Raw genomic sequence first — 27,618 nt, forward strand, 5'->3', positions numbered from 1 at the left:
GAAGGTAATTGGTTGCACCAGATCTTATTTAGGGACATCATAGCAAAGGGGGTGAATACATATGCACCCACCACTTTTCCGTTTATTTATATAAAAATAAAAAATTGAAACAAGTTATTTTTTTTATTTCACTCCACCAATTTGGATTACTTTGTGTATGTCCATTACATGAAATCCAAATAAAAACCTATTTCAATTACAGGTTGTAATGCAACAAAATAGGAAAAATGCCAAGGGGGTGAATATTTTTGCAAGACACTGTACATGCCAGTGAAACTGAACATCATGCACTCAGAAATTGAATTATTCTGCTGGAGGTGTAAAACACAAAAGGGGACATATTTGCATATGTTACCGTCTTGTGAAGGCTGGCTGAATTCCGACAAAGAGTATGTTCTTTTATCTCAGCATGTCTACAGATTCTCACTTCTCCCTATTTTTGTTTGCTTGGAAATGTTGATACTGGAGACTTATCAAAATAAATTGTGTAACCTAGCATTTATAGCAGCTAAGAAATGCATTGCCATTAATTGGAAGGTTGGTTATCCTCCCACAATGGATGGAATAAATGTCAAGTTATGTATCACTAGATTTGATTCATTACAAGATTAAGGGAACATTGTGCAACTTTCATAAGGTCTGGATGCCTTATATGGAATACTGTACAACAAAGGAGTCTGTATTGAAAACATGCCCACGTCATGGGAGAAATCTTTTTAGGCAATCCCTGCCCTGCTGGGCTTAGACCTGGCCCTGGGAGTCTGCCGTGCTGTTGGATGTCACTCTGGCCTTGGCCTAACACACCTGAAACCAATAATGAATGTTTCACTAAGATCCTAAAGCTGCGTGGGGTGTGTTGGGTTGGGGCGCTGCAGGGCCGTGGACCCCTAGGGGATCTGTTGCCAGAGAATTGAATGTTAATTTCTCTAGCATAAGCCGTCTCCAACGTCATTTTAGAGAATTTGGCAGTACGTCCAACCGGCCTCACAACCGCAGGCCACGTGTAACCACGCCAGCCCAGGACCTCCACATCTGGCTTCTTCACCTGCAAGATCATCTGAGACCAGCCACCCGTACAGCTGATGAAACTGTGGGTTTTGCACAACCGAAGAATTTCTTCACAAACTGTCAGAAACAGTCTCAGGGAAGCTCATCTGAGTGCTCGTTGTCCTGACCAGGGACTTGAACTGACTGCAGTTCGGTGTCATAACCGACTTCAGTGGGCAAATGCTCACCTTTGATGACCACTGGCATGCTGGAGAATGGCCACTGGCATCCAGGTTTCAACTGTCCCGGGCAAATGGCAGACAGTGTGTATGGCATCATGTGGGAGAGTGGTTTGCTGATGTCAACGTTGTGAACAGAGTTCCCCATGGTGGCAGGGGGGTTATGGTATGGGCATGCATAAGCTAAAGATAAACACAATTGCATTTTATCGATGGCAATTTGAATGCACAGAGTTACCGTGATGATCCTGAGGCCCATTGTCATGCAATTCATTTACTGCCATCACATGTTTTCAGATTGCAATAAATAGCTGTCGTCGTCACCCCCCTCATCCATCCACATGTACTTCGTGCCCCCTCTCGGAATAATGTGCATGGCAACAGCATGGAGGAAAAATGTGCTTGTATTTGATTGTTAGCTGAAATCCATACTTTTTAATAAAACAAAGAAAGGCATGCAACAACAGAGGAGAAAAATAGGTAGGTGCACGGTAAGGTTTAAACATTTACATTTTTTAAGTATTGACTGCACAGAGGAGGTTCACTCCAAATACTCTAGTCTCCACTCAGTTCAGATACGTGGTTATTTCGAAATCAGATAATAAGCACATTAGCTTGCTCAGCCTGATTGTCATGAATAATTGGCATCATCAATAACTTCAATCAACTCATTTCCCTTCTAGTGAATTATTTGCTTTATTACTACAGCTTTTCAGGGAGCATGTGAATGGGCGCGTTCGAGCGGCTAACTTTTGTCAAGTTGGTGACAATCGTTAGTCAACGCCTTCCAAAGTGTGATGCATTATGGGGATACAAATGTCTGACTTTCACCTACATGATGACTGCATGAACTACAAAAACCATGTGATCAAAGGTCATGAAGTAAGTGACTGCAGTCTACTGCAAATTTCTGCAAGTGGCTCTTCACCAACTATATCCTGCAACCATCACCTGCATTGTGGGAGGCTCTACTGGCAACAAATGAGCGGATTCGTTTATGCAGCGCTACGGGGTACCGGTCTATGGCCCCTTACATGAACGGGCAAACACGGTGGGGGAGGAGTGCCTTCTCAAATCTAACAGTAATGTGCACTGCTCGCTCATGTTGTCAACAAGGCAGCATGGTGCATCGTCCAGAAACATACAACATCTCTTTTCCATAAAATATGTTTCAATTTTCAAAATAGTTTTCATAATAAAGCGTTTTTATCAAAAGCAATCACTTTGCATGTGAAATCACAGAATCCTATTCATTTTCCACGTGCTTAATTACGTCAGTTTTGTGTTGAGTCTACTTTGCTGTGTGCTTTGAACGGGCACCTGGCTCACACCCGGGGCCAGATTAATTGAATCCCCTCAATCATTATGGGAGATTTTGTTTGACCCACGCGGGCGTGCTCTCACTAAATGATTGTGCAATGTAGGCACATGATTTCAGTTTGTGAGGGTGTGATACAGGGGTTAAAGACATGTTAATATCGACATTATAAAGATTTTTTTTATAAGCAACACTGTCATGTTGATCTGAGGCTTGCTGTTGGAAAACCACATTAATATCCTACTGTCGGTTGTCGCAGATACACCTCCCCTGACTACACTCCTCGACATTCGTCTACAGTCGGTTGCTTTAGACTTACCACTCAAACGAGCCCAGTGGAAACCCTCTGGTACCATGTTATTATGATCCAACTTCCTGGGTGGAGACAGCTGCCTCCCGAGTATTTTCTGTTGCTGCGAATGGTGTGTGAACGTAAATATGTCCATTCTGTGAAACATTAAGAAATGTATCACTTATGTGCGGAAGAGGCGAAAGACAGTTATTGTAACAAATTAGGTGAGTACGAACTATAAAATGCTACATTACGACAGTCCATATCGCAGCATGTTCATAGAGAAATGTCGACTCTTGTGTATATACATCGTTTCTGCCGCCCTAGGCGAGACAAAAAATGTGCCACCCTGCCCCGCAAAACTAGAATAGTGTAGCCTACGGTGTGGCCCGCAATGGCATTTTATGAATACACATAAATGTAGTAGGCCTATCGTTTAAATCGGCAGATTCATTAATCCTTATTTCCGAGACTAATAATTTTGGGTCTGAATATCAACTACCCAACTTTATCAAGATTTATCCTGAGAATCCATGAAATCAATGTCTTTACACAGCGAGACATGCAGAGGTATTTTTTTCTCGCTATGATGCAATTCCCCAAATGGATAAATGGGTCTACAAACCTGAAATCACTGATTTAACATGACAATTTAGCACACGGGGCGAATTTCCTGGACAGTTTAGCCGTTGTGAGTATCCTGACTTTATTTATTTTTCCAGATATTGTCAATATTACTTTGATTTGTCCTGTTTTTAGGATAGGCCAATATTGTTTGGTAACATGTCATATTCACAACTAAACGCATTTTTTTATTGATTGGGCGCCATTTAGGTTAGGCTATTTGATCGGATTAACGTGCATGATGTAAAACGTGTATCTCATGATATTGTGATTAAATGTAATTCTCCAGCCAGTAGGCTACAGAAAACGACACTCTTTCTACCGTAGGCTAGTAGGGGTTTTCAAACTTTTTGGGACCCCATTTGTGATGGCAAATTCATAAACCTCATAATCAGCACAACTCGAGTGAGAAAAGAATAGCATACAGGGAAGGGAGTGCATGGCAGGAAGAACCAAGTCTCTCAGGCCCTGGGAAGAACATTTTTAAAGGCCAGCTTGTAGGCATTGGAGAGAAAATGTTGCAGTTTTTAAGCAAATTTCCTGCAATTCTACACATTTTGCCATGAAGCAGAGAGAATTTTGCAGTTTTAAAGCTTAAAGTAACTGTCCAGTGTTTCCAGTGTCCATGAAATATGACCTATAATTAGTTATAATATGAGTGAAATAGTTTTCTGCACAAAAAAAATGCAATTAAGTATGATAAAAAAAAATGATATTTTCTGTCTTGGAATGTACCCCAACAACAGAATGGTGTGAGCATATATCAGTCATTCAAAATATTCATGCAGGTACACTGCTGATTGGCCAGCATCATCCTCAATTCGGAAATGGAAAGCATTTTTGAAAAAGTCTGTTTGAGATAAGTTAGAGATGTAAAAATAATAATTCTCCAATTTATGATTTGACCACTAAGTATAGGCTGAGCCAACAATATTATTTGGGTATGAGTTAACAGCATATGAACTTTTAAGTAAGACTTTCACTGGACAGTTACCTTAAATTACAGTGCATTATGTATAAAAAATATAAAAAAATTATAAGAATTGTGGGAATACAGAAAGTATTGCGTTAAAATGTATAACTGGGGGAGTACTGTGGATTCCAATATCCCTGTGATCCTCACAGGCCCAAGTTTCCCATGGTTAAGAACATAAATTGTAGATTAATAATATTGTATTACTGAACTTATTCCATGGATACCATGGCCTAAATTAGTTTAATCTGTTAGTAACATTCATTTACAAATGATTGTTTCTTTATATTTCGAGATCTGTCCACAGACCCCCTGCAGTACCTTGTCCTCAGACCCCACTTTGAGAACCCCTGGGCTATTGGCTACATGATCTTGGTTTGATCATTTTTTTGGAACATTGGTGGAGCACAGCAGTGGTGCTTCTCTCCAACAGCATCCTGGAGAGACATGCAGACATGGACAATATTTGACAAAGTTGGTACTGCTTATCATGGGGCGGCATCAGCGTTCAACTAAATAGCCCATATGCCACTGGGTGAGAAACTAGCTAGTATTCATGTGAATATTCTAAAATCTGCATAAAACAAATGAGCATTTTCCTACCAGAGGTTAGCCCTGCTGCTATTATTCCTTACGTCGTTTGTCATTTGCTGCACAGCCGGTAATACACTCGTGTACCCTGGCGACCGGTTCATACATAAAACATCCTTTATTCAGGCTGCAAAGGCGTCGGTTTCTTTCTTTAACTCGATTTAATGGCCCTTCGGTGGAAAAGAAAATATGGAAAATATGTGTACTGTCTTTATTAAAACAAAATGTTCCACCACCATGCTAGAGTGGCTAATTGTTTTTCCTGTTGTTGTCCTAGGTTGAAGTTAACAAAATAATTACATGCAGAAGTGTTCGAAAATAAACAAATTCATTGGACCAGTGCCGGACTTAAAAACGAAGTGAATGTTAGCAGTACAGAAAGTTCACCATCAAAGTGGAAAATAAACACAATCATAGTGAATTTCAGCGAACTACTCAACAAACTCGTACCTACCCGTTTTAGTCATTCTATTCATTTAACATTTTTTCAAATGATCTACAGCCACTTTATTACTTGCTTTTCCGACCGCCGGTCGTGTTTTAAATGCTAATCCTGTAGAATCTGCAACGGCGCTGGTCCTATAAATATTTCACATTGTCTTAACTTGTGTGTATTTTTTCCTCCCCTTTTTTTCCCCAATTTCGTGTTTACGATCTTGTCTCATCCCTGCAACTCCCTAACGGGCACGGGAGAGGCCAAGGTCCTCTGACACATGACCCGCCAAACCACACTCCTTAAAACACCCGCCTGCTTAACCTGGAAGCCAGCCGCACCAATGTGTCGGAGGAATCACTGTTCAACTGGCGACTGGGGTCAGCCTGCAGGCACCCGACCCGTCTCAAGGAGTCGCTAGAGTACGATGAGCCAAGTCCAAACGTTAGTGGAGAAAAGCGGCCACAAGCGGCTGTTCAGACTAACCAGAGATGCCTTTCCATCAAGCGGATAAAAGGTTGTGGGCGGTGACATAGTGCACATACACGTCTTGTGGTTAAATTCCCATGTAACAAATAAAAAATGCAAGTTAAATGGGTTTCCATAGCATTTTCAACTCTACTGATGGTTTTGTCACAACTGTTACAAAAAGTGTTATTATATCAAATGTGCCCACTCTGTTCTTGAATCGTGCTAGCCAACAGCTCGGTACAGTGTGAGTAGGCTACCTACATGATGAGAATATTATGGATAAAACTTTTTTATTTGTCCAAGCGTAAATCGTCATGTCACCAGAATAAAATACTCTCTTTTATTGGAAAGGATCATCAAGCTCATCACTGTGCACTTTCACCACCTTGTGAAGTTTGACTCCAAGTTTACTTCAATATGATATGTGAATGTTTGCTCATGAAGGCATTAACACTTCTGTTTTTCGGTTAATTTATTTTACCAACACAAAAAATGTAAAAAGATCCCACCATGTCGAATGAACAAATTGTCTGTCTGCATTTATAAAATTGTACCGGCATTTCCTGTTTCCATCAGCCCGTTCGTGACATTTTTCCATAGACATTAAAACCAGTAGATAGTGACAGCGCTGATGTCATCTAGGTATTCGTATTGAAAACTCAAGATCGCTTATGAAGCTGGAAGTATTTGAATTTGAAGCGTTACATATTGCTGAATGGGGCTGACTGGCATAAAAAAATTGCTAAGGATCATGGTGAAAGTGGACGTAACTAGCAAAGGATCATGGTCAATGTAGTCATTTTGTAGCAAACTTTAAAATAATTCACTGTGGGGATGGAACTTGATCATAATAAACACATTTTTGAGCCCAAAGCGTCCGTCTGCATTTTTGGTTTGACCTTCCTGCAGATTTGTAATTTACTTAGGCTTTCTAGGGCAGACCAGGGCTTTTGGCACTGCTAGGTTGCTATGCAGTAACCCACCAGCAGAGCCCATGACTTTGCTCTCCAGACCGGACACTGGGGGCAGGCTTTTTGAATGCGTCCACATTAAATAGAAACCTAGTTGGTCCATTGAATTTATCCCAGATTTTCATGCAAATATTATAAAATCTGCTTTAAAACATATGCGGATTTCCACACCGGAGGTGTTTCCACCAGACTGACTTTGTTGCGACTGTGCGTGATGACGTAGTGCACATAAAACACTTTTGCGCTTAAGTTTTCATGTACTGAATATAAAACATGAGTTGAATGTGTTTCCATTTAATTTTCCACTCTGATAGTTTTCTCAGACAAACTGTTGCGATAAATGGCAAACTTGCCCAATCTGGTTTTCACGCATACTCTTTCGACAGCAGTTCGCTGATTTAAGTGGACATTGGACAGATTATTTGATGAGATGGATGTGGCAGCTAATCACCGATCATCTTGTCCCTAGCATACAAATTTAAGACCCTTGATAGTTATTGGAAAGGTGTATCAAGCTCATGACTGTGCACTTTCACCACCCTGTTGCCTAAACTGTGCATGCTTTTCCAAGTCACAGCAAGTAACCCAGGCTGCCGCACATGGAACGGGGTGGAGTTGCTGTGGGGGGCATGTTTTCATTGGTTGAGGTGCATTCACATTCCACCATGCTCAAGAGAACATATCCTGGGCGGTGATACGTCAGCACGTACACGTCAGCTAGCTAAGCTTGCCACTCTTGCTAGCTAGTTAGCTGGCTAACATGATTTAAAAAAATAGTTTTACAGAGTCACATCGACTAAAATCATTGTTTTCTAATCTATTTTTGGGTTAATCATTTCTGTTGCATGTAAATACTTTTTATGCATGTTGGATCACTTTGTGTTGGATCACAAATCACATGTTCGATCACAAAGTGCTGTGAAAATTGTGTCCCGGGATTTATCCCCTGTACCCCCATTTTTACACAAGGGCCCTTCTGTTAGTTTACTTTCAGCTTGCTGCAGCCAAGAGGATCAGATTACCTCGATCAATCCACCTGGGGAATAACTTTAGTTAAGATTCTACAGTACCTGCCTAAACTTGAATACTAACCCAATTCCATGTCAGGCAACTGTCAGGGAAACTTTGAAATGCAGTTGCAGTTCTATCAGACATTCTTGGGAGGTTAATTAAGTAGGTGTGCCAGGGGACCAGACGGATGGGGAAGACAGAGAGGAGGGATATTGGGTGTACTGTTGTTGGGCAGATCTCCATATGTTTTATACTGTCTGAACCTGAGCAGACCGGACACATCTAGGTTACTCTGACCCACACGGGCAAACAGAAAATATTTATCAAGCTGCTACATAATGATCTGAGTGACGTACCCTTAAAGTGTCAGATCTGCCTGATAGTGCTCACTGTGAAGCTGCTGTACGTGAACTGAAAGGCTGTGTGACGGGGTGTTTGAGTCACCCGGGCTCGCACACAGTATCAGTAATTTATGCGCTCTGATGCAAACGTAGAAGTCTACAACTGGAAATATGAGAACTAAAATGTCACTTTATAGGCAACTTGATTCTGAAAATTAAAATAAAATAAGAGTAGAGGGAAACGGACTAGTTTTTGTTCGGTCTCCAGTCAGTGTTATAACTAGACTTATTTCTGACAAACTGGGAGTTGCTGCATGAGAGGGCAGCGATCCAAAGAGAGAGAGAGAGGCAGACTTAAGATGGCTACATGGCTCAGGCTCCTGCCTGGCATACTGATTTGGACTGGATGAGCCTCTGTTAGCGTCCATCAACCACATTGCATGGGGAGGGGCACATGGAGAGCGGGAGAGACAGAACTGAAGAAGTTATAAACTGTCTACACCACCCACTCCACCACATCTGACCTCAAGCATACAAAGAGGAAACAGGAAATATCTTACTGCGAGGGTTATCTAATCAGCAGTATCACAGGCTCTGCTGAGGGTGGGCACTCTAAGCTTCAGTATATTCTCAATTTTGGGATCTTTTCATTAAGTAGCGTGTCGGGGTTAAACCGCAGTGTTTCCCCTATATGCATTTACGCCACTGCTAAATCCAATCCAAGATGGCATAGCAGTCAGACATCCTCGTCTTGTCGTGTCCCGTATATATATTTACATCTTCGCATATTTTTTATATATTTTTTTCTAGAAACTCAACTTCAAAACACTCTTCTGCAACCCGCCTCACCAATTTAAAAATAAAAGTATTATTTACCTAAAATCTGAAATCCACAACAGAAGCTAGCCGCCAGGGAGGCTAGCCGCCAGGGAGGCTAGCCGCCAGGGAGGCTAGCCGCCAGGGAGGCTAGCCGCCAGGGAGGCTAGCCGCCAGGGAGGCTAGCCGCCAGGGAGGCTAGCCAGTTAACTAGCGAACGTTAGAATTAATCTAACCACGGTTGGCGGTCATCAGCTATCCCTCTCCTTAATGTCAATATGCCTTGTCCATTGCTGTTCTGGGTAGTGTTTATTGGCTTATTTCACTGTAGAGCCTCTAGCCCTGCTCATTATACCTTATCCAACCTCTCAGTTCCTCCACCCACACATGCTATGACATCACCTGGTTTCAATGATGTTTCTAGAGACAATATCTCTCATCACTCAATGCCTAGGTTTACCTCCACTGTATTCACATCCTACCATATCTTTGTCAGTACATTATACCTTAAAGCTAGTTTATCGCCCCCAGAAATCTGCTCCTTTTACTCTCTGTTCCGGATGTCCTAGACAACCAATTCTCATAGCTTTCAGCCGTACCCTTATCCTACTCCTCCTCTGTTACTCTGGCGATGTAGAGGTGAATCCAGGCCCTGCAGTGCCTAGCTCCACTCCTATTCCCCAGGCGCTCTCTTTTGATGACTTCTGTAACCGTAATAGCCTTGGTTTCATGCATGTTAACATTAGAAACCTCCTCCCTAAGTTTGTTTTATTCACTGCTTTAGCACACTCTGCCAACCCGGATGTCCTAGCCGTGTCTGAATCCTGGCTTAGGAAGACCACCAAAAACTCTGAAATCTCCATCCCTAACTACATTTTCAGACAAGATAGAACGGCCAAAGTGGGTGGTGTTGCAATCTACTGCAGAGATAGGACAGAACTCTGCAGGCTACTATCCAGGTCTGTACCCAAACAATTTGAACTTCTTCTTTTAAAAATCCACCTCTCTAAAAACAAGTCTCTCACCGTTGCCGCCTGCTATAGACCACCCTCTGCTCCCAGCTGTGCTCTGGACAACATATGTGAACTGATTGCCCCCCATCTATCTTCAGAGTTCGTGCTGCTAGGTGACCTAAACTGGGACATGCTTAACACCCCAACCATCCTACAATCTAAGCTTGATGCCCTCAATCTCACAAATTATCAATAAACCTACCAGGTACCACCCCAAAGCCGTAAACAATTTCTCCATTTCTCCTTCTCCCAAATCCAGTCAGCTGATGTTCTGAAAGAGCTGCAAAATCTGGACCCCTACAAATCAGCTGGACTAGACAATCTGGACCCTTTCTTTCTAAAATTATCTGCCGAAATTGTTGCAACCCCTATTACTAGCCTGTTATACCTCTCTTTCGTGTCGTCTGAGATTCCCAAAGATTGGAAAGCAGCTGCGGTCATCCCCCTCTTCAAAGAGGGGGGACACTCTTGACCCAAACTGCTACAGACCTATAACTATCCTACCCTGCCTCTCTAAAGTCTTCGAAAGCCAAGTCAACAAACAGATTACCGACCATTTCGAATCCCACCGCACCTTCTCCGCTCTGAAATCTGGTTTCAGAGCTGGTCATGGGTGCACCTCAGCCAGGCTCAAGGTCCTAAACGATATCTTAACCGCCATCGATAAGAAACAATACTGTGCAGCCGTATTCATTGACCTGGCCAAGGCTTTCGACTCTGTCAATCACCACATCCTCATCGGCAGACTTAACAGCCTTGGTTTCTCAAATGATTGCCTCGCCTGGTTCACCAACTACTTCTCTGATAGAGTTCAGTGTGTCAAATCGGAGGGCCTGTTGTCCGGGCCTCTGGCAGTCTCTATGGGGGTGCCACAGGGTTCAATTCTTGGGCCGACTCTTTTCTCTGTATACATCAGTGATGTCGCTCTTGCTGCTGGTGAGTCTCTGATCCACCTCTACGCAGACGACACCATTCTGTATACTTCTGGCCCTTCTTTGGACACTATGTTAACAACCCTCCAGACGAGCTTCAATGCCATACAACTCTCCTTCCGTGGCCTCCAACTGTTCTTAAATACAAGTAAAACTAAATGCATGCTCTTCAACCGATCGCTGCCTGCACCTGCCCGCCCGTTCAGCATCACTACTCTGGACGGTTCTGACTTAGAATATGTGGACAAATACCTAGGTGTCTGGTTAGACTGTAAACTCTCCTTCCAGACTCACATCAAACATCTCCAATCCAAAGTTAAATCTAGAATTGGCTTCCTATTTCACAACAAAGCATTTTTCACTCATGCTGCCAAACACCCTCGTAAAACTGGCCATCCTACCGATCCTCGACTTCGGCGATGTCATTTACAAAATAGCCTCCAATACCCTACTCAATAAATTGGATGCAGTCTATCACAGTGCCATCCGTTTTGTCACCAAAGCCCCATATACTACCACCACTGCGACCTGTACGCTCTCGTTGGCTGGCCCTCGCTTCATACTCGTCGCCAATCCCACTGGCTCCAGGTCATCTACAAGACCCTGCTAGGTAAAGTTCCCCATTATCTCAGCTCGCTGGTCACCATAGCAGCACCCACCTGTAGCACGCGCTCCAGCAGGTATATCTCTCTGGTCACCCCCAAAGCCAATTCCTCCTTCGGCCACCTCTCCTTCCAGTTCTCTGCTGCCAATGACTGGAACGAACTACAAAAATCTCTGAAACTGGAAACACTTCTCCCTCACTAGCTTTAAGCACTAGCTTTAAGCACCAGCTGTCAGAGCAGCTCAAAGATTACTGCTCCTGTACATAGTCCATCTATAATTTAGCCCAAACAACTACCTCTTCCCCTACTGTATTTATTTATTTATTTATTTATTTATTTTGCTCCTTTGCACCCCATTATTTCTACTTTGCGCTTTCTTCCACTGCAAATCTACCATTCCAGTGTTTTACTTGCTATGTTGTATTTACTTCGCCACCATGGCCTTTTTTGCCTTTACCTCCCTTATCACACCTCATTTGCTCACTTTGTATATAGACTTATTTTTCTACTATATTATTGACTCTGTTTGTTTTACTCCATGTGTAACTCTGTGTTGTATGTGCCAAACTGCTTGCTTTATCTTGGCCAGGTCGCAATTGTAAATGAGAACTTGTTCTCAACTTGCCTACCTGGTTAAATAAAGGTTAAATTAATAAATTAAATTAATATATATATATATATATATATATATATATATATATATATATATATAGCCACAGATTTTTTTGTGTATGTTTTTATACAGTACCAGTCAAAAGTTTGAACACCTACTCATTCAAGGGATTTTATCTTATTCTTTACTATTTTCTACAATGTAAAATAATAGTGAAGACATCAAAACTGTGAAATAACACATGGAATCACGTAGTAACCAAAAAAGTGTTACACAATGTCAAATATAAAATATATTTGGAATTCTTCAAAGTAGCCACCCTTTGCCTTGACAGCTTTGCACACTCTTGGCATTCTCTCAACCAGCTTCATGAGTTAGTCACCTGGAATGCATTTCAATTTACAGGTGTGCTTTGTTAAAAGTTAATTTGTAGAATTTCTTTCCTTAATGTGTTTGAGCCAATCAGTTGTGATACCCCTATTTGGTAAAAGACCAAGTCCATATTATGGCAAGAACAGCTCAAATAAGCAGAGAAACAACAGTCCATCATTACTTTAATACATGAAGGTCAGTCAATCCGGAAAATTAAGAACTTTGAAAGTTTCTTCAAGTGTAGTCGCAAAAACCATCAATCGCTATGATGAAACTGTCTCTCATGAGAACTGCCACAGGAAAGGAAGACCTAGAGTTACCTCTGCTGCAGAGGATAAGTTAATTAGAGCTATCAGCCTCAGAAATTGCAGTCCAAATAAATGCTTCAGAGTTCAAGTAGCAGACACATCTGTTCAGAGGAGACTGAATCAGTCCTTCATGGTTGAATTGCTGCAAAGAAACCACTACTAAAGGACACGAATAATAAGAAGACTTGCTTGGGCCAAGAAACACGAGCAACAGACATTAAACTGGTGGAAATCTGTCCTTTCCTCTGAGTCCAAATGTGAGATTTTTGGTTCCAACCGCTGTGTCTTTGTGAGACGCAGAGTAGGTGAACGGATGATCTCCGCATGTGTGGTTCCCACCGTGAAGCATGGAGGAGGTGTGGGGTTGCTTTGCTGGTGACACTCTGATTTAGTGTTCAAGGCACGCTAAACCAGCATCACTACCACAGCATTCCAACAAGTGCTCAGCACTTGAGCATTCCTCATGAAGCTGGTTGAGAGAATGCCAAGAGTGTGCAATGCTGTCATTAAGGCAAAGGGTGGCTACTTTGAAGAATCTCAAATATTGAACACTTTTTTAAAAAGTAGTGTGGTGAGTAGGTGTGTCCAAACTTTTGGCTGGTACTGTACATTTTGTTGAGAGAAGTCTTAGTGCTAGCATCGGGTTGTGGTGGTAAATAGTAGAGGTCGACCGATTAATCGGCATAGCCAATTAATTAGGGCCGATTTCAAGTTTTCATAACTATGGGTAATGTGCATTTTTGGATGCCGATTACATTGCATTCCACGAGAACTGTGTGGTAGGCTGACCACCTGTTACGCGAGTGCAGTAAGGAGCCAAGGTAAGTTGCTAAATAGCGTTAAACAGTTTTTTTAAAGATAAATCTTCACATAATCACTAGTTAACTACACATGGTTGATGATATTACTAGGTTAACTAGCGTGTCCTGTGTTGCATATAATCAATGCGGTGCCTGTTAATTTCTCATCGAATCACAGCCTACTTCGCCAAACGGGGGATGATTTAACAAAAGCACAATTTTGAAAAAGGCACAATCGTTGCACGAATGTACCTAAGCATAAACATCGATGCCTTTCTTAAAATCAATACACAGAAGTATCTTTTTTTTAAAACCTACATTTTTAGTTAAAATAAATTCATGTTAGCAGGCAAAATTAACTAGGGAAATTGTCACTTCTCTTGCGTTCATTGCACGCAGTGTCAGGGTAAATGCAACAGTTTGGGCCGTTTGGCTCATTGCGAACTAATTTGCCAGAATTTTACATAATTATGACATAACATTGAAGGTTGTGCAATGTAACAGCAATATTTAGACTTAGGGTTGCCACCTGTTCGATAAAATACGGTTACGTATTTCACTGAAAGAATAAGTGTTTTGTTTTCGAAATTATAGTTTCTGGATTTTACCATATTAATTACCAAAGGCTCGTGTTTATTATAATGAAGTCTATTTGATAGAGCAGTCCAACTGAGCAGTGGTAGGCACCAGCAGGCTCGTAAGCGTTCATTCAAACTTTACTGCATTTGCCAGCAGCTCTTAGCAATGCTTGAATCACAGCGCTGTTTATGACTTCAAGCCTATCAACTCCTGAGATTAGGCTGGCAATACTAAAGTGCCTATTAGAACTTCCAATAGTCAAAGTTATATGAAATACAAATGGTATAGTGAGAAACGCGTCATAATTCCTATAATAACTACAACTTAAAACTTCTTAACTGGGAATATTGAAGAACTGGGAACATTGAACCACTAGCTTTCATATGTTCTGAGCAAGGAACTTAAAGATTGGCTTTTTAACATGGCACATATTGCACTTTTACTTTCTTCTCCAACACTGTGTTTTTGCATTATTAAACCAAATTGAACATGTCTCATTATTTATTTGAGACTAAATAGATTTCATGTATTATATTAAGTTAAAATAAGTGTTCATTGTTCATTCAGTATTGTTGTAATTGTCATTATTACAAATATATATTTGTAATAACCGATTATTGGAGGACCCAAAAACACAATACCGATTAATCGGCCGATCAATTAATCCGTATCGGCTTTTTTTGGTCCTCCAATAATTGGTATCGGTGTTGAAAAATGATAATCGGTCGACCTCCTAGATGGCTTCTAAAAATATAGATAAACTCTCTTGGTAAATAGTGTGGTCTACAGCTTATCATGAGATACTCTACCTCAGGTGAGCAAAACCTTGAGACTTCCTTAATATTAGATTTCGTGCACCAGCTGTTATTAACAAATAGACACAGACCGCCGCCACTTGTCTTATCGGAGGCAGCTGTTTTTATCTTACTGATGCACGGAAAACCTAGCCAGCTGTATGTTATCCATGTCGTCGTTCAGCAACGACTCTGTGAAACATAAGATATTACCATTTTTAATGTCCCGTTGGTAGGATAGTCTTAATCGGCACTCATCCAGATTATTAGCCAATGATTGCACGTTGGCTAATAGTACGGAAGGTAGAGACGGGTTACCCACTCGCAGTCGGATTCTTACAAGGCACCCTGACTTACGTCCCCTATATATCCTTCTCTTCATGCGAATGACTGGGATTTGGTCCTTGTCAAGTGTGTAAATCCTTCATGTCCGACTCGTTAAATTAAAAAAATATTTGTCCAGTATGAGGAGACTAGTCGTTGTTCTGATATCCAGAAACATTATGCACAAAACAAGCTACAAATAACGTGAAAAAACACACACAATAGCACAATTGGTTAGGAGCCCGTAAAACAGCATCCATCTCCTCCGGCGCCTCTAGATTTTATAAGAACAAGGCTAAGCATTATTCCCATTTTTTTTTTTTTGTCACAGCAAATTTCAGGTCTGCTGAGTGCAAACTTGAACATTGAAATTTCTGTGCAACTTCCAGCGCGCGTTTACTGTGAACACTGAGGCTGCATCCACTTTAAGTTAGTTTTAAGTGGTCAAGTAAGCTACTGTGGCTATTTGATCATAATGTAGGCCTGCCAGTGTGGCCTACCATCACAAACAATGGAGAACTCCTGAGTGGCGCAGTGGTCTGTGGCGCTGTGCCACTAGAGATCCTGGTTCGAGTTCAGGCTCTGTCGCAGCTGGCCGCCACCGGGAGATTGGCCCAGCGTCGTCCGGGGAGGGTTTGGCCGGCAGGGATCTTCTTGTCCCATCACGCACTAGCGACTCCTGTGGTGGGATGGGCGCAATGCACGCTGACACGGTCGCCAGGTGCACAGTGTTTCCTCCGACACATTGGTGCGGCTGGCTTCCGGGTTAAGCGGGCATTGTGTCAAGAAGCAGTGCGGCTTGGTTGGGTTGTTTTGGAGGACGCACGACTTTCGACCTTTGCCTCTCCTGAGTCCGTACAGGAGTTGCAGCGATGGGACAAGACTGTAACTACCAATTGGATACCACGAAATTGGGGAGAAAAAGAAAAACTGGAGGAAATGCATCCCATAACATTTTAACATTGAAATAGCTGTTGTATGGTTCAGCCTACAGTAGCGGCCAATGTGTGGTGTTCAATGTAGGCCTACACTCCATGAGTCTTAACTAAAAAAAACATGCAGGGCTTGACATTAACCTGTTTATCCATTGGTCCTTCAGACAAGGAAGGGACTGAAATTGTTCTTCAAAAAGAAAGGAGGACCAAGGCACTCTTCATATAATTTCGGACTGAAATTGTTGTTTGATGCAAGAAACCACTTTACAAAAGAAAATGCATCATTATTTCCATACCCTTATTCCAGAGAATCAAATAAATTATTCTACCCTCTTTCAATTGGTTACTTGGCTTATTCAAGCCTGGCTCAAAATACTGCCCCTTTAAGACAAAAAAAGCTATTTTACCTGACTTGCTTTTCAACGATGTCTAGAAATATACATGTTTTGTGCTCTTGTAGGAAGCAATTACTCCCCAATTCCTGACTACAAATGATCTAAAGTTGGGCTAATAACTCACTAACTTACAAAGGATAAGAACAAAATTACACGTCACTACATGTAGCTCTCACTTTGATCCCAAAACAAGCGCATTGACTCACGACCACTCATGCTGTAAAAACAGTCTAGTTCAAAGTGAATGGCACATCCATATGGCAATTGTCTATTTGCATATACAGTGTATTCAGACCCCTTGACTTTTTCAAAAAATGTTATGTTACAACCTTATCCTAAAATTGATTCAATAGTTTTTTTTTCTCAATCTACACACAATACCCCATTAAAAAAAACAAAAAAACATTTGGTCGAAGGAATTGTCCGTACAGCTCCGAGACAGGATTGTGTCGAGGCACAGATCTGGGGAAGGGTACCAAAACATTTCTGCAGCATTGAAGATCCCCAAGAACACAGTGTGGCCTCCATTATTCTTCAATTGAAGAAGTTTGGAACCACCAAGACTCTTCCTAGAGCTGGCTGCCCGGCCAAACTGAGCAATCGGGGGAGAAGGGCCTTGGTCAGGGAGGTGACCAAGAAACCGATGGTCACTCTGACAGCTCCAGAGTTCCTCTGTGGAGATGGTTGTATTTCTGGAAGTTTCTCCAATCTCTGCAGCACACCACCAATCAGGCCTTTTTATGGCAGAGTGGCCAGACGTAAGCCACTTCTCAGTAAAAGGCACATGACAACCCGCTTGGAGTTTGCCAAAAGGCACCTAAAGGACTCTCAGACCATGAGAAACAACCTGGCACAATCCTTACAGTGAAGCATAGTGTTGACAGCATCATGCTGTGGGGATGATGTTTTTCATCGATAGGGACTGGGAGACTCAGGATCGAGGGGAAAGGTGAATGAAACAAAGTACAGAGATCCTTGAAAACCTGCCCCAGGGAGCTGAGGACCTCAGACTGGGGCAAAGGTTCACTTCCAACAGGACAATGACCCTAAGCACACAGCCAAGAGAACGCAGGAGTGGCTTTGGGACACGTCTCAATGTCCTTGAGTAGCCCAGCCAGAGCCCGGACTTGAACCCGTTCGAACATCTCTGGAGAGAACCGAAAATTGCGGTGCAGTGACGCTCCCCATCCACACTGACAGAGCTTGAGGGATCTGCAGAGAAGAATGGGAGAAACTCCCCAAATAACAGGTCTGCCAAGCTTGTAGCGTCATACCCTAGAAAACTTGAAGCTGTAATCGCTGCCAAAGGTTCTTCAACAAAGTACTGAGTAAAGGGTCTAAATACTTACGTGAATGTAATATTTCAGTTTCTTTTACATTTGCAAACATTTCTCAACCTGCTTATCATTTGTCATTATTGGGTATTGTGTATAGATTTTTTTTTTGGGGGGGGGGCTATTTAATACATTTTATAATATGGCTGTAACGTATCAAAATATGGAAAAAGTCAAGGGGTCTGAACACTTTCCGAATGCACTGTAGGCCTACTGCAGCTCTGATTTGATTATGGTGCACCGGTCTGTGTAGAGTATAGGCCTGAGTCGTGCTTGTCAATGCAATAGAATCCTACTCCGATGTGTTCTGCCTACCACAAAATCTCTTGCATAGTTCGTTTTTGTTTTGTTATGTTACCTTGGAAGGGGTTAAATATTGCGTTGATTTGATCACAATTCCCTCAGTAAAGAGAAACGTTGATAGTTAAAACTAACGGGGAAAACTCTAAAGTTGAGTGAAGTTCAATCTTATGCTTCTCTGCACGGGCTGATATTTCTTCTGTGCGGCAGTCCCAGGGGAGATGCACGCCCGCGCACAGCTTGGAGGGAACATTGAACACTGGGCATAAGCCTTGGCAAAATGTGTGTAATTGCAGGAAATTTGCTTTAAAACAACAAAATGTTGTCTCTGTGACAAGAGGCGGGCCCCTAAAACTGTGCCATTGGCCACGCCCCTAACGCTGCTTAAAAAAATACTAGGGGAAACACTGAAACGGTACAAATGCAGAGGACTTTGTGTACTTGACTGGTTCATTTCCCAAGTTATGTCCTTTTTAAATGGGGGGTTTTCCCCATATACCGTAGTAGTAGGGCAATTCCACGGTCACAGAATTTTGTTAAACTTTTTAAATCAATGGTCTCAACGTAAGTCTGTTACCGTGGAATTGCCAAGTAGTAGTAAATTCTCAGGCTTGAAGGATTTCTTGACCAGAAAAAACTGCAAGTCCTTAGTAATAGGCTATAACTACAGCTAAGAGTTTTTCCTGGTCAGATCACTTGATCAGAAAAAACTCCTGGCCCCAACAATGTCCTAATAAATGGGTTGTTTTCCCGTGTCTGAGAGATCACTGGTGGTGATAGACTAATGCTGAGCTAGACATAACAGGTTAAACACCATGACGATGCAAGCCTTTTCTGGCAAAACAACTTTGCAGCCGTGTTAATGGATTCCTCTTTGGTTAAATTATAATCTGTCACATTTCGCTGTTGCCGCCATTGAATACCATCATTAAACCTCACGCATTGAGTAATATTTCTTCAGAACGTAAACAGGAAGAAACATGTTCACTCTTGCAGCGAGTCACTGTTTTCTTAATGGACTTTTAAATGCCAAAGTTCTGGAAAGCTCTCTTTCTTTAATGTCAAGTCCTCCTACATGGTGGGTTTGTCCTTTTTTATTACTTTGATTTCACATTTTTGTGAGGGGTCTTCTCACAGAACATTGAGTCAGAGATGTTACTAACTTTAGTGTGTGCATGCGTGCTGTGTCAGGTTCTGTGCCCTTCTGTATCCAGCTTGCTCTGCATTCTCTGAGCCACACAGTGTTCTGTCTGCTCACAGGATGTCTGGGTTGTCCCTGATGAGTAGCAGACTCTCCATAGCTGGGAAACATAATAACTGCTTTCCCTGCACCAACCTGGGAACCCACAGACATAATGCCCCTAGTCATCTGGGAATGGGTACAGAGTTCTGATCATATTTCCCATAATTAGCTTCCTGGGGTTTTGCATTCTGATATAAATAACATGTTGGGTTACAGATGAGAATATATATATATAATAATTGACGCAATTGTGGAGTTGAATGTAAAGAATGCTCTGTTTGAGGCGCAGGTAACTGATTTGGTTCTGGGAGCTGAGATTAGTTGACTAGTAACATTGCAAAGGAAGTCACATTTAATATACATAGGTCTGTGGTTTAGTTAACTGGAACTGGAATAAAGTAACCACACACAGGCAGTTGGGTTTGTGTGTTTGTTTAACTGTCTGCACTTGTGCTGCAAAATCAGTGGTTGAAGAAAGCTTCTAAGTTAATTGAGAACGCATAATGACATGACGTGTCTCCCCATGAGTCAGAGTATCTGATGAGCAGTGTCTGTGGTTCGATGAGCTATGTTTGTAGTTCAAGATAAAGCATGTTGGAGCAAACCTGTAAATATTTTTTTAATGAACTTTGAAATATACTTGTGGCAATGTGAATGTCTTGCATTACATTTAGTCTCTGTCTCTTTCTCTCCATAGGTAAACTATCATGATCCCCATCACAGAGCTCCGGTACTTTGTTGACACCCAGCCGGCGTACCGCATCCTGAAGCCATGGTGGGACGTCTTCACAGACTACATCTCCATCGTCATGCTTATGATCGCCGTATTCGGGGGAACGCTGCAGGTCACCCAGGACAAGATGATTTGCCTGCCCTGCAAGTGGGTAGTCAACAAGTCCTGTGAGTACCTCAATGTGAGCTTCCCAGACCCATTTGCCTCTGAGCCCAAAGGCATCAAGTATGAACTCGATCGGCACCAGTACAACTACATTGACGCGGTCTGCTACGAGAACAAGCTGCACTGGTTCGCCAAGTACTTCCCCTACCTGGTGCTACTGCACACCCTCATCTTCCTGGCCTGCAGTAACTTCTGGTTCAAGTTCCCCCGGACTAGCTCCAAATTGGAGCACTTTGTGTCCATCCTGCTCAAGTGTTTTGACTCGCCCTGGACCACCAGGGCTCTGTCCGAGACGGTAGTGGAGGAAAGCGACCCCAAGCCCCTGGGGAAGATGAACGGTTTGGTGGACAAGAAGGCATCTTGTGTCAGCGAGGATGTGGAGGCCAGCATTCCCATGCTCCAAAGGACTAGGTCCCGCATCGAACAGGGCATAGTGGACCGCTCCGACACTGGCGTCCTGGACAAGAAGGAAGGCGAGCAGGCCAAAGCTCTGTTTGAGAAGGTGAAGAAGTTCCGGATGCACGTTGAAGAAGGGGACATTGTTTACCGGCTCTACATCCGCCAAACCATCATCAAAGTCCTCAAGTTCATCCTGATCATCTGCTACACGGCCTACTATGTGCACTACATCAAGTTCAGTGTGATCTGCAAGGTTGACATTGAGAAGCTGACAGGCTATAGGATGTACCACTGTGCTCACCCCCTGGCCACCCTCTTCAAGATTCTGGCCTGTTTCTATATCAGCCTGGTGGGGATTTACGGTCTCATCTGCATGTACACCCTCTGCTGGATGCTCAGCCGCTCCCTCAAGCGCTACTCTTTTGAGTCGATCCGTGAGGAGAGCCACTACAGCGACATACCCGATGTGAAGAATGACTTTGCCTTCATGCTGCACATGATTGACCAGTATGACCCGCTCTACTCCAAACGCTTTGCTGTTTTCCTATCGGAGGTGAGTGAGAACAAACTGCGTCAGCTGAACCTCAACAACGAGTGGACGCTGGACAAGCTGAGGCAACGCATCACCAAGAACTCCCAGGAGAAACTGGAGCTGCACCTGTTCATGCTTAGCGGAATCCCTGACACAGTGTTTGACCTTCTAGAACTGGAGGTGCTCAAGCTGGAGCTCATCCCTGATGTCACCATCCCCCCCATCATTGCCCAGCTGGTCAGCCTGAGAGAGATGTGGCTCTACCACACACCAGCCAAAATCGAGGCCCCAGCTTTGGCCTTCCTGAGGGAGAACCTGAAGTCCCTCCACATCAAGTTCACAGACATCAAGGAGATCCCTCTGTGGATCTACAGCCTGAAGAACTTGAGTGAGCTGCACCTCACAGGGAACCTGAGCGCAGAGAACAACCGCTTCATCGTAATCGACGGGCTACGGGAGCTCAAGAGGCTCAAAGTGCTCCGTCTGAAGAGCAACCTGACCAAGCTACCTCAGGTGGTGACGGACGTCGGGGTCCACCTCCAAAAGCTGTCCATCAACAACGAGGGCACCAAGCTAATGGTGCTCAACAGCCTGAAGAAGATGATGAACCTGACAGAGCTGGAGCTGTTGCGCTGTGACTTGGAACGAATCCCGCACTCCATCTTCAGCCTGCACAACCTGCAGGAGATCGACCTGAAGGACAACAATCTCAAGACCATCGAGGAGATCATCAGCTTCCAGCACCTGCACCGGCTGGTAAGCCTGAAGCTGTGGTACAACCAGATCGCCTACATCCCCATCCAGATCGGCACCTTGACGAACATGGAGAGGCTCTACCTAAACCGCAATAAGATCGAGAAGATCCCGGGCCAGCTCTTCTACTGCCGCAAACTGCGCTTCCTGGACCTGAGTCACAACAACCTGACCAGTATACATGCCGATGTGGGCTTCCTCCAGAACCTGCAGTACTTTGCTGTGACGGCCAACAGGGTGAGTCGAGATCTAGTATTTGAGTGTCCCTGAGAAAATGTTTACTACACGCCAGTGGACGCTGCGGAGGAGAGGACGGCTCGTAATAATGGCTGAAATGGAGCAAATGGAATGGCATCAAACGCATTGGAACCATGTTTGATGTATTTGATACCATTCCACGTATTCTGCTTCAGCCATTACCACAAGCACTTTCTCCCCAATAAATGTGCCGCCAGCCTCCTGTGCTATACACCTAGAACTAACAAACCTTTTCTTCTTTCCTCTATCTAGCTATTTCATGGTCAGGTCAAATGGTCACCAAACACTTGTTAAGGCCTTTATCTATTTGTCACAGGAACATTTTTGACATTTTTCTTGAAACGCCCTTCTTTCTTCCTCTTGGACATGTGAATGGGGTCAAAGGTCACACTGGGTAACAGGAAGGTAGGACTTAGCATTATGAAGCCAGTTATGTTGGGGTTAATGGCCCCAGGGTTGTTCCACCTCAAAGCACAAGAAAGAGGATTTTGAAACCCACCATCTGAGATTGAGCTGAAATTGTCTGTAGTTAAACAGATAAGATCAGCATTCCTGAAACATTATTGTGTTGAAATATAATTTGATCTCTGTGAAATTAAGCTAATTGATTGCACCTAAATTGTCTATTTTAATTTATTGGATTCATATAATCGTCAATAAATATAGTACCGAACATCCGATTTGGACCATAATCCTTCCTAACAATGAGTGAGACATGAGGAATCCAATAACATGGTGAAAAGCCACCCATGGACCCCAATAGCTTTTGCTTATGTGGTCACAATTCAAGCCAGTCCGTCATCCATGAAAGCAATTCAGTTTGTCCTTCTCTTATCCTTAATCTGTGTCCAGGAAAGGCTCCTCTGTGTGTGGTTTATCCCTTTAAAAAAAAAGGTCTGTATTAGTTAGACCATTCCTGGTAAACCGAGCAGTTCTAATGACCTCAATGTTATGGTCTCTAATGGTAAACGTCCCAAACACACAGTGGCCATGTCCAAATACCCATACTAGCCACTAAATATTATTATTATTATTTTTTTTTTTTAATAGTATGTCCAATTTCTAAAATAGTACTCCGAATGTGTCATCTAATGCACTATTGCGTTGACTCCTGCCATTTGTTCATTTTGGTACAGTGCATCAATTTATCAGCTGTTGTAAAACACATGAGTCGGAAAAGACGAGTGAATTCCACTAGATCAAACCCTGAAATTAGTATATGCAGTTTAAATATGTAGTATACTACTATGGGTGTTCATTCATTCATTCATTCATTCATTCATTCAATCAATCAAATGCATTTATAAAGCCCATTTACATCAGCCGATGTCACAAAGTGCTATACAGAAACCCAGCCTAAAACCCCAAACAGCAAGCAATGCAAATCTACAAGCACAGTGGCTAGGAAAAACTCTCTAGAAAGGCTGGAACCTAGGAAGAAACTAGAGAGGAACCAGGCTCTGGGGGGTGGCTAGTCCTCTTCTGGCTGTGCCGGGATGAGATTATGACAGCACATGGCCAAGGTGTTCAAATGTTCATAATGACCAGCAGGGTCAAATTTATTATTATTATTATTATTGTTATCATCATCACAGTGGTTGTAGAGGGTGCAACAGGTCAGCACCTCAGGAGTAAATGTCAGTTGGCTTTTCATAGCCGAGCATTCAGAGGTCGAGACAGCAGGTGCAGTAGAGAGAGCGCAAATCAAAAATGGCATGTCCGGTGAACAGGTCAGGGCTCCATTGCCGCAGGCAGAACAATTGAAACTGGAGCAGCAGCATGACCAGGTGGACTGGGGACAGCAACGAGTTATCAGGCCAGGTATTCCTGAGGCATGGTCCCAGGGCTCAGGTCCTCTGGGGGAGAGAGAGAATTAGAGGAGCATACTTAAATTCACACAGGACACCGGATAAGACGGGAGAAATACTCCGGGAGACACTGTGGCCCCATCTGCTGATACCCCCGGACAGGGCCAATCAGGCAGGATATAACCCCACCCACTTTTCCAAAGCACAGCTCCCACACCACTAGAGGGATATCTTCAACCACCAACTTACTACCCTGAGACGAGGCTGAGTATAGCCCACAAAGATCTCCCCCATGGCATGAACCTGAGGGGGGTGCCAAACCTGGACAGGAAGATCACGTAAGTGACTCACCCGTCCTAGGGACGGCATGCAAGAGCACCAGTAAGCCAATGACTCAGCCCCCGTAATAGGGTTTAAGGCAGAGAATCCCGGTGGAGAGAAGGGAACCGGCCAGGCAGAGACAGCAAGGGAGGTTCGTGGCTCCAGTGCCTTTCCGTTCACCTTCACACCCCTGGGCCAGACTACACTCAGTCATAGGAGCTACTGAAGAGATGAGTCTAAAATAAAGACTTAAAGGTTGAGACGAAGTCTGCGTCTCTCACATGGACAGGCAGACCATTCCATAAAAATTGAGCTCATTAGGAGAAAGCCCTGCCTCCAGCTGTTTGCTTAGAAATTCTAGGGACAATAAGGAGGCCTGCGTCTTGTGACCGTAGCATACGTGTAGGTATGTACGGCAGGACCAAATCGGAAAGATAGGTAGGAGCAAGCCCATGTAATGCTTTGTAGGTTAGCAGTAAAACCTTTAAATCAGCCCTAGCCTTTACAGGAAGCCAGTATAGGGAGTCTAGCACTGGAGTAATATGATCAGTTTTTGGTTCTAGTCAAGATTCTAGCAGCCGTGTTTAGCACTAACTGAAGTTTATTTAGTGCTTTATCCGGGTAGGCGCAAAGTAGAGCATTGCAGTTGTCTAGAGTGACAAAAGCTTGGATTAACTTTTCTGCATCATTTTTGGACAAAGTTTCTGATTTTTGCAATGTTACGAAGATGGAAAAAAGCTGTCCTTGAAATAGTCTTGATGTGTTCGTCAAAAGAGAGATCAGGGTCCAGAGTAACGCCTAGGTCCTTCAGTTTTATTTGAGACGACTGTACAACCATCAAGATTAATTGTCAGATCCAACAGAAGATCTCTTTGTTTCTTGGGACCTAGAACGAGCATCTCTGTTTTGTCTGAGTTTTTAAAAGTAAAACATTTGCCGCCATCAACTTCCTTATGTCTGAAACACGGTCTTTCAGGGAGGGCCATTTTGGGGCTTCACCATGTTTCATTGAAATGTAGAGCTGCGAATCCTCCACATAGCAGTGAAAGTTAACATTGTTTTGAATGACATCACCAAGAGGTAAAATATATAGTGAAAACAATAGTGTTCCTAAAACGGAACCTTGAGGAAGTGCGAAAATTTGTTGATTTGTCAGAGGATAAACCATCCACAGATACAAACTGATTTCTTTCTGACAGATAAGATCTAAACCAGCCCAGAACTTGTCCTTATAGACCAATTTGGGTTTCCAATCTCTCCAAAAGAATGTCATGATCGATGGTGTCAAAAGCAGCACTAAGGTCTAGGAGCATGAGGACATGGCCACAGTGTTTTTGTAATGGTGTTGTATTTAATGGTAAATGTCACTAATCACACTACATATAGAGATGTTTTTAATGATTTTATTGAAAAACCTTTGACTTCCTTGCAGTGATTCATAATTGTATAACTTTATTAGGTTTGTCGCAACAGTTTTAGTCACTAGCCCATTCCTCCATCCAAGTTTTGGGCTTGTAGGGAAAGTCTTCATATGGAATTTGCACCATCGGGATAGCCATCTCATAAAGCTGCCATTTGTTAAACTGTTCAAGGAGAGTTGGATTGAAGCATTAGGTTGCTGGAAGGACAAACTGAATTGCTTTCATGGAGGACTGTCTTGACTTGTGAGTGATCACACAATGTATTTTCATCATGAGCAAAAGCTATTATTTTTTTTGTAGTTGATGCATTTAAAAACTCAAGAGCCCATCAAAATTGATAAAATGGTGTAGCAGGAACAGCAGCATCTATTGGGCAAAACATGGTACTTTCAGAGTAATGTATGGTAAATCTTGACTGTGACTTTAATGGCAAATTTTTCATAAAGGCTGGAAAACACCAGATTCACAGGGAATATATTACATAGGATGAAGAAACAATACTCCAAGCCGCAGCTCCATACTACTTGTCAGACATAGACCTTGTGTACCTATTGTAGAGTTGTGTAGGAGACTGGAATGTCTACATAGTCAGTGCCATTGAGATAAACTGTTCACTTGAATAGTTAAATATTCTGAAAAGTAACAGCCTACCCTGCTAATAATGTTTCAAATTAGTTAAAATAGGGGAACCTGCTGGACCTACTACACACCGTTGGTTAACTGAGACAATGTGCCAGAGTTCTAAAAGTACAGACGAGTAGTTATGTTATGCTAATGAGTTTGTCACACTTCTGGCTGCAGATCAAGCGGTCCTGTCCCTGGGGTGATTTTTCATGGCAAACTGGTTTCATTCTGTATTATTTTTTTGGTTTTATTTGTACTATTCCCCACCCTATTAGATGCAATTCATCTTTGTTAAGCAGATGGCTGGAAAAGGTTTAGTGTGTCCTGTACAGAATACCTCAGGGAGATGCAATCTTACAAACAATTCACAAAACTCCCGACTGAGTCTGAGATCATTAACATGAACTTTGACTTATGTGAATTCTTGTCTGAGTGCTGACTTCTAGAGTTTTGAAAATAATGTAAGTGTAGTCTAACTCTTGTAAGTGTAAAGCTTATAAGTGAAAGTGTAACACTTTAGTGGAATGTATCATGTAAAATATCATTTGTGTAATATCATATGTAAATGCATTATAGGATTTCATATCGTTTAATCATGTAAATGTGAAGTGACTCCGCTATAGCAATGGCCATTTTGTGTTTTTGCATTGGCCGATTTTTGCATGAACGACACCATTGTGACCATTGTGACTTCCTGTACATTCCTGACAGACAGGCTGACTTCATTCTCCTTACAACGGATTTGCCTGATTTTGGTGGACATTGTCTAATGCTGAGCCAGTTCATTAACTGAACACACCGTTCATCGAATACATTTAAGAATCAAGTTTAGTGTGAAAAATAAGGACTTGCAAGGAATTCTGGGAGGTTATACAACATTTTCCCCATTGCGTACTGGTGGGCATCTGCTGAGTGGAATCAGATGGTTTGAGTAAACAATACTATTATGTTTTTTTTTTTTAATTTTACTGCACTCACTCACCCATATAC

At 42.7% G+C, this 27,618-nt stretch overlaps 1 protein-coding gene across 2 annotated transcripts in view; it reads left to right on the forward strand.

The window, feature by feature from the left end:
* Nucleotides 1–2,818: 2,818 nt before the first annotated feature.
* The window catches only part of LOC115159960 (volume-regulated anion channel subunit LRRC8A), a 31,487-nt gene continuing 6,687 nt past the window's right edge, over nucleotides 2,819–27,618 (forward strand). Inside the window, exons 1-2 of one of the 2 annotated variants that reach the window (XM_029710107.1) lie at nucleotides 2,819–3,060; nucleotides 20,312–22,433. In XM_029710107.1, the coding sequence (XP_029565967.1) occupies nucleotides 20,322–22,433 (2,112 nt within the window). In that variant the 5' untranslated portion in view covers nucleotides 2,819–3,060; nucleotides 20,312–20,321. Of the gene's footprint in view, nucleotides 3,061–9,972; nucleotides 10,027–20,311; nucleotides 22,434–27,618 lie in introns of those variants that run through there. The other variant, XM_029710108.1, reaches the window with a different exon arrangement.

Source organism: Salmo trutta, chromosome 23 (genome assembly GCF_901001165.1).
Source record: "Salmo trutta chromosome 23, fSalTru1.1, whole genome shotgun sequence".
NCBI lineage: Eukaryota > Metazoa > Chordata > Actinopteri > Salmoniformes > Salmonidae > Salmo > Salmo trutta.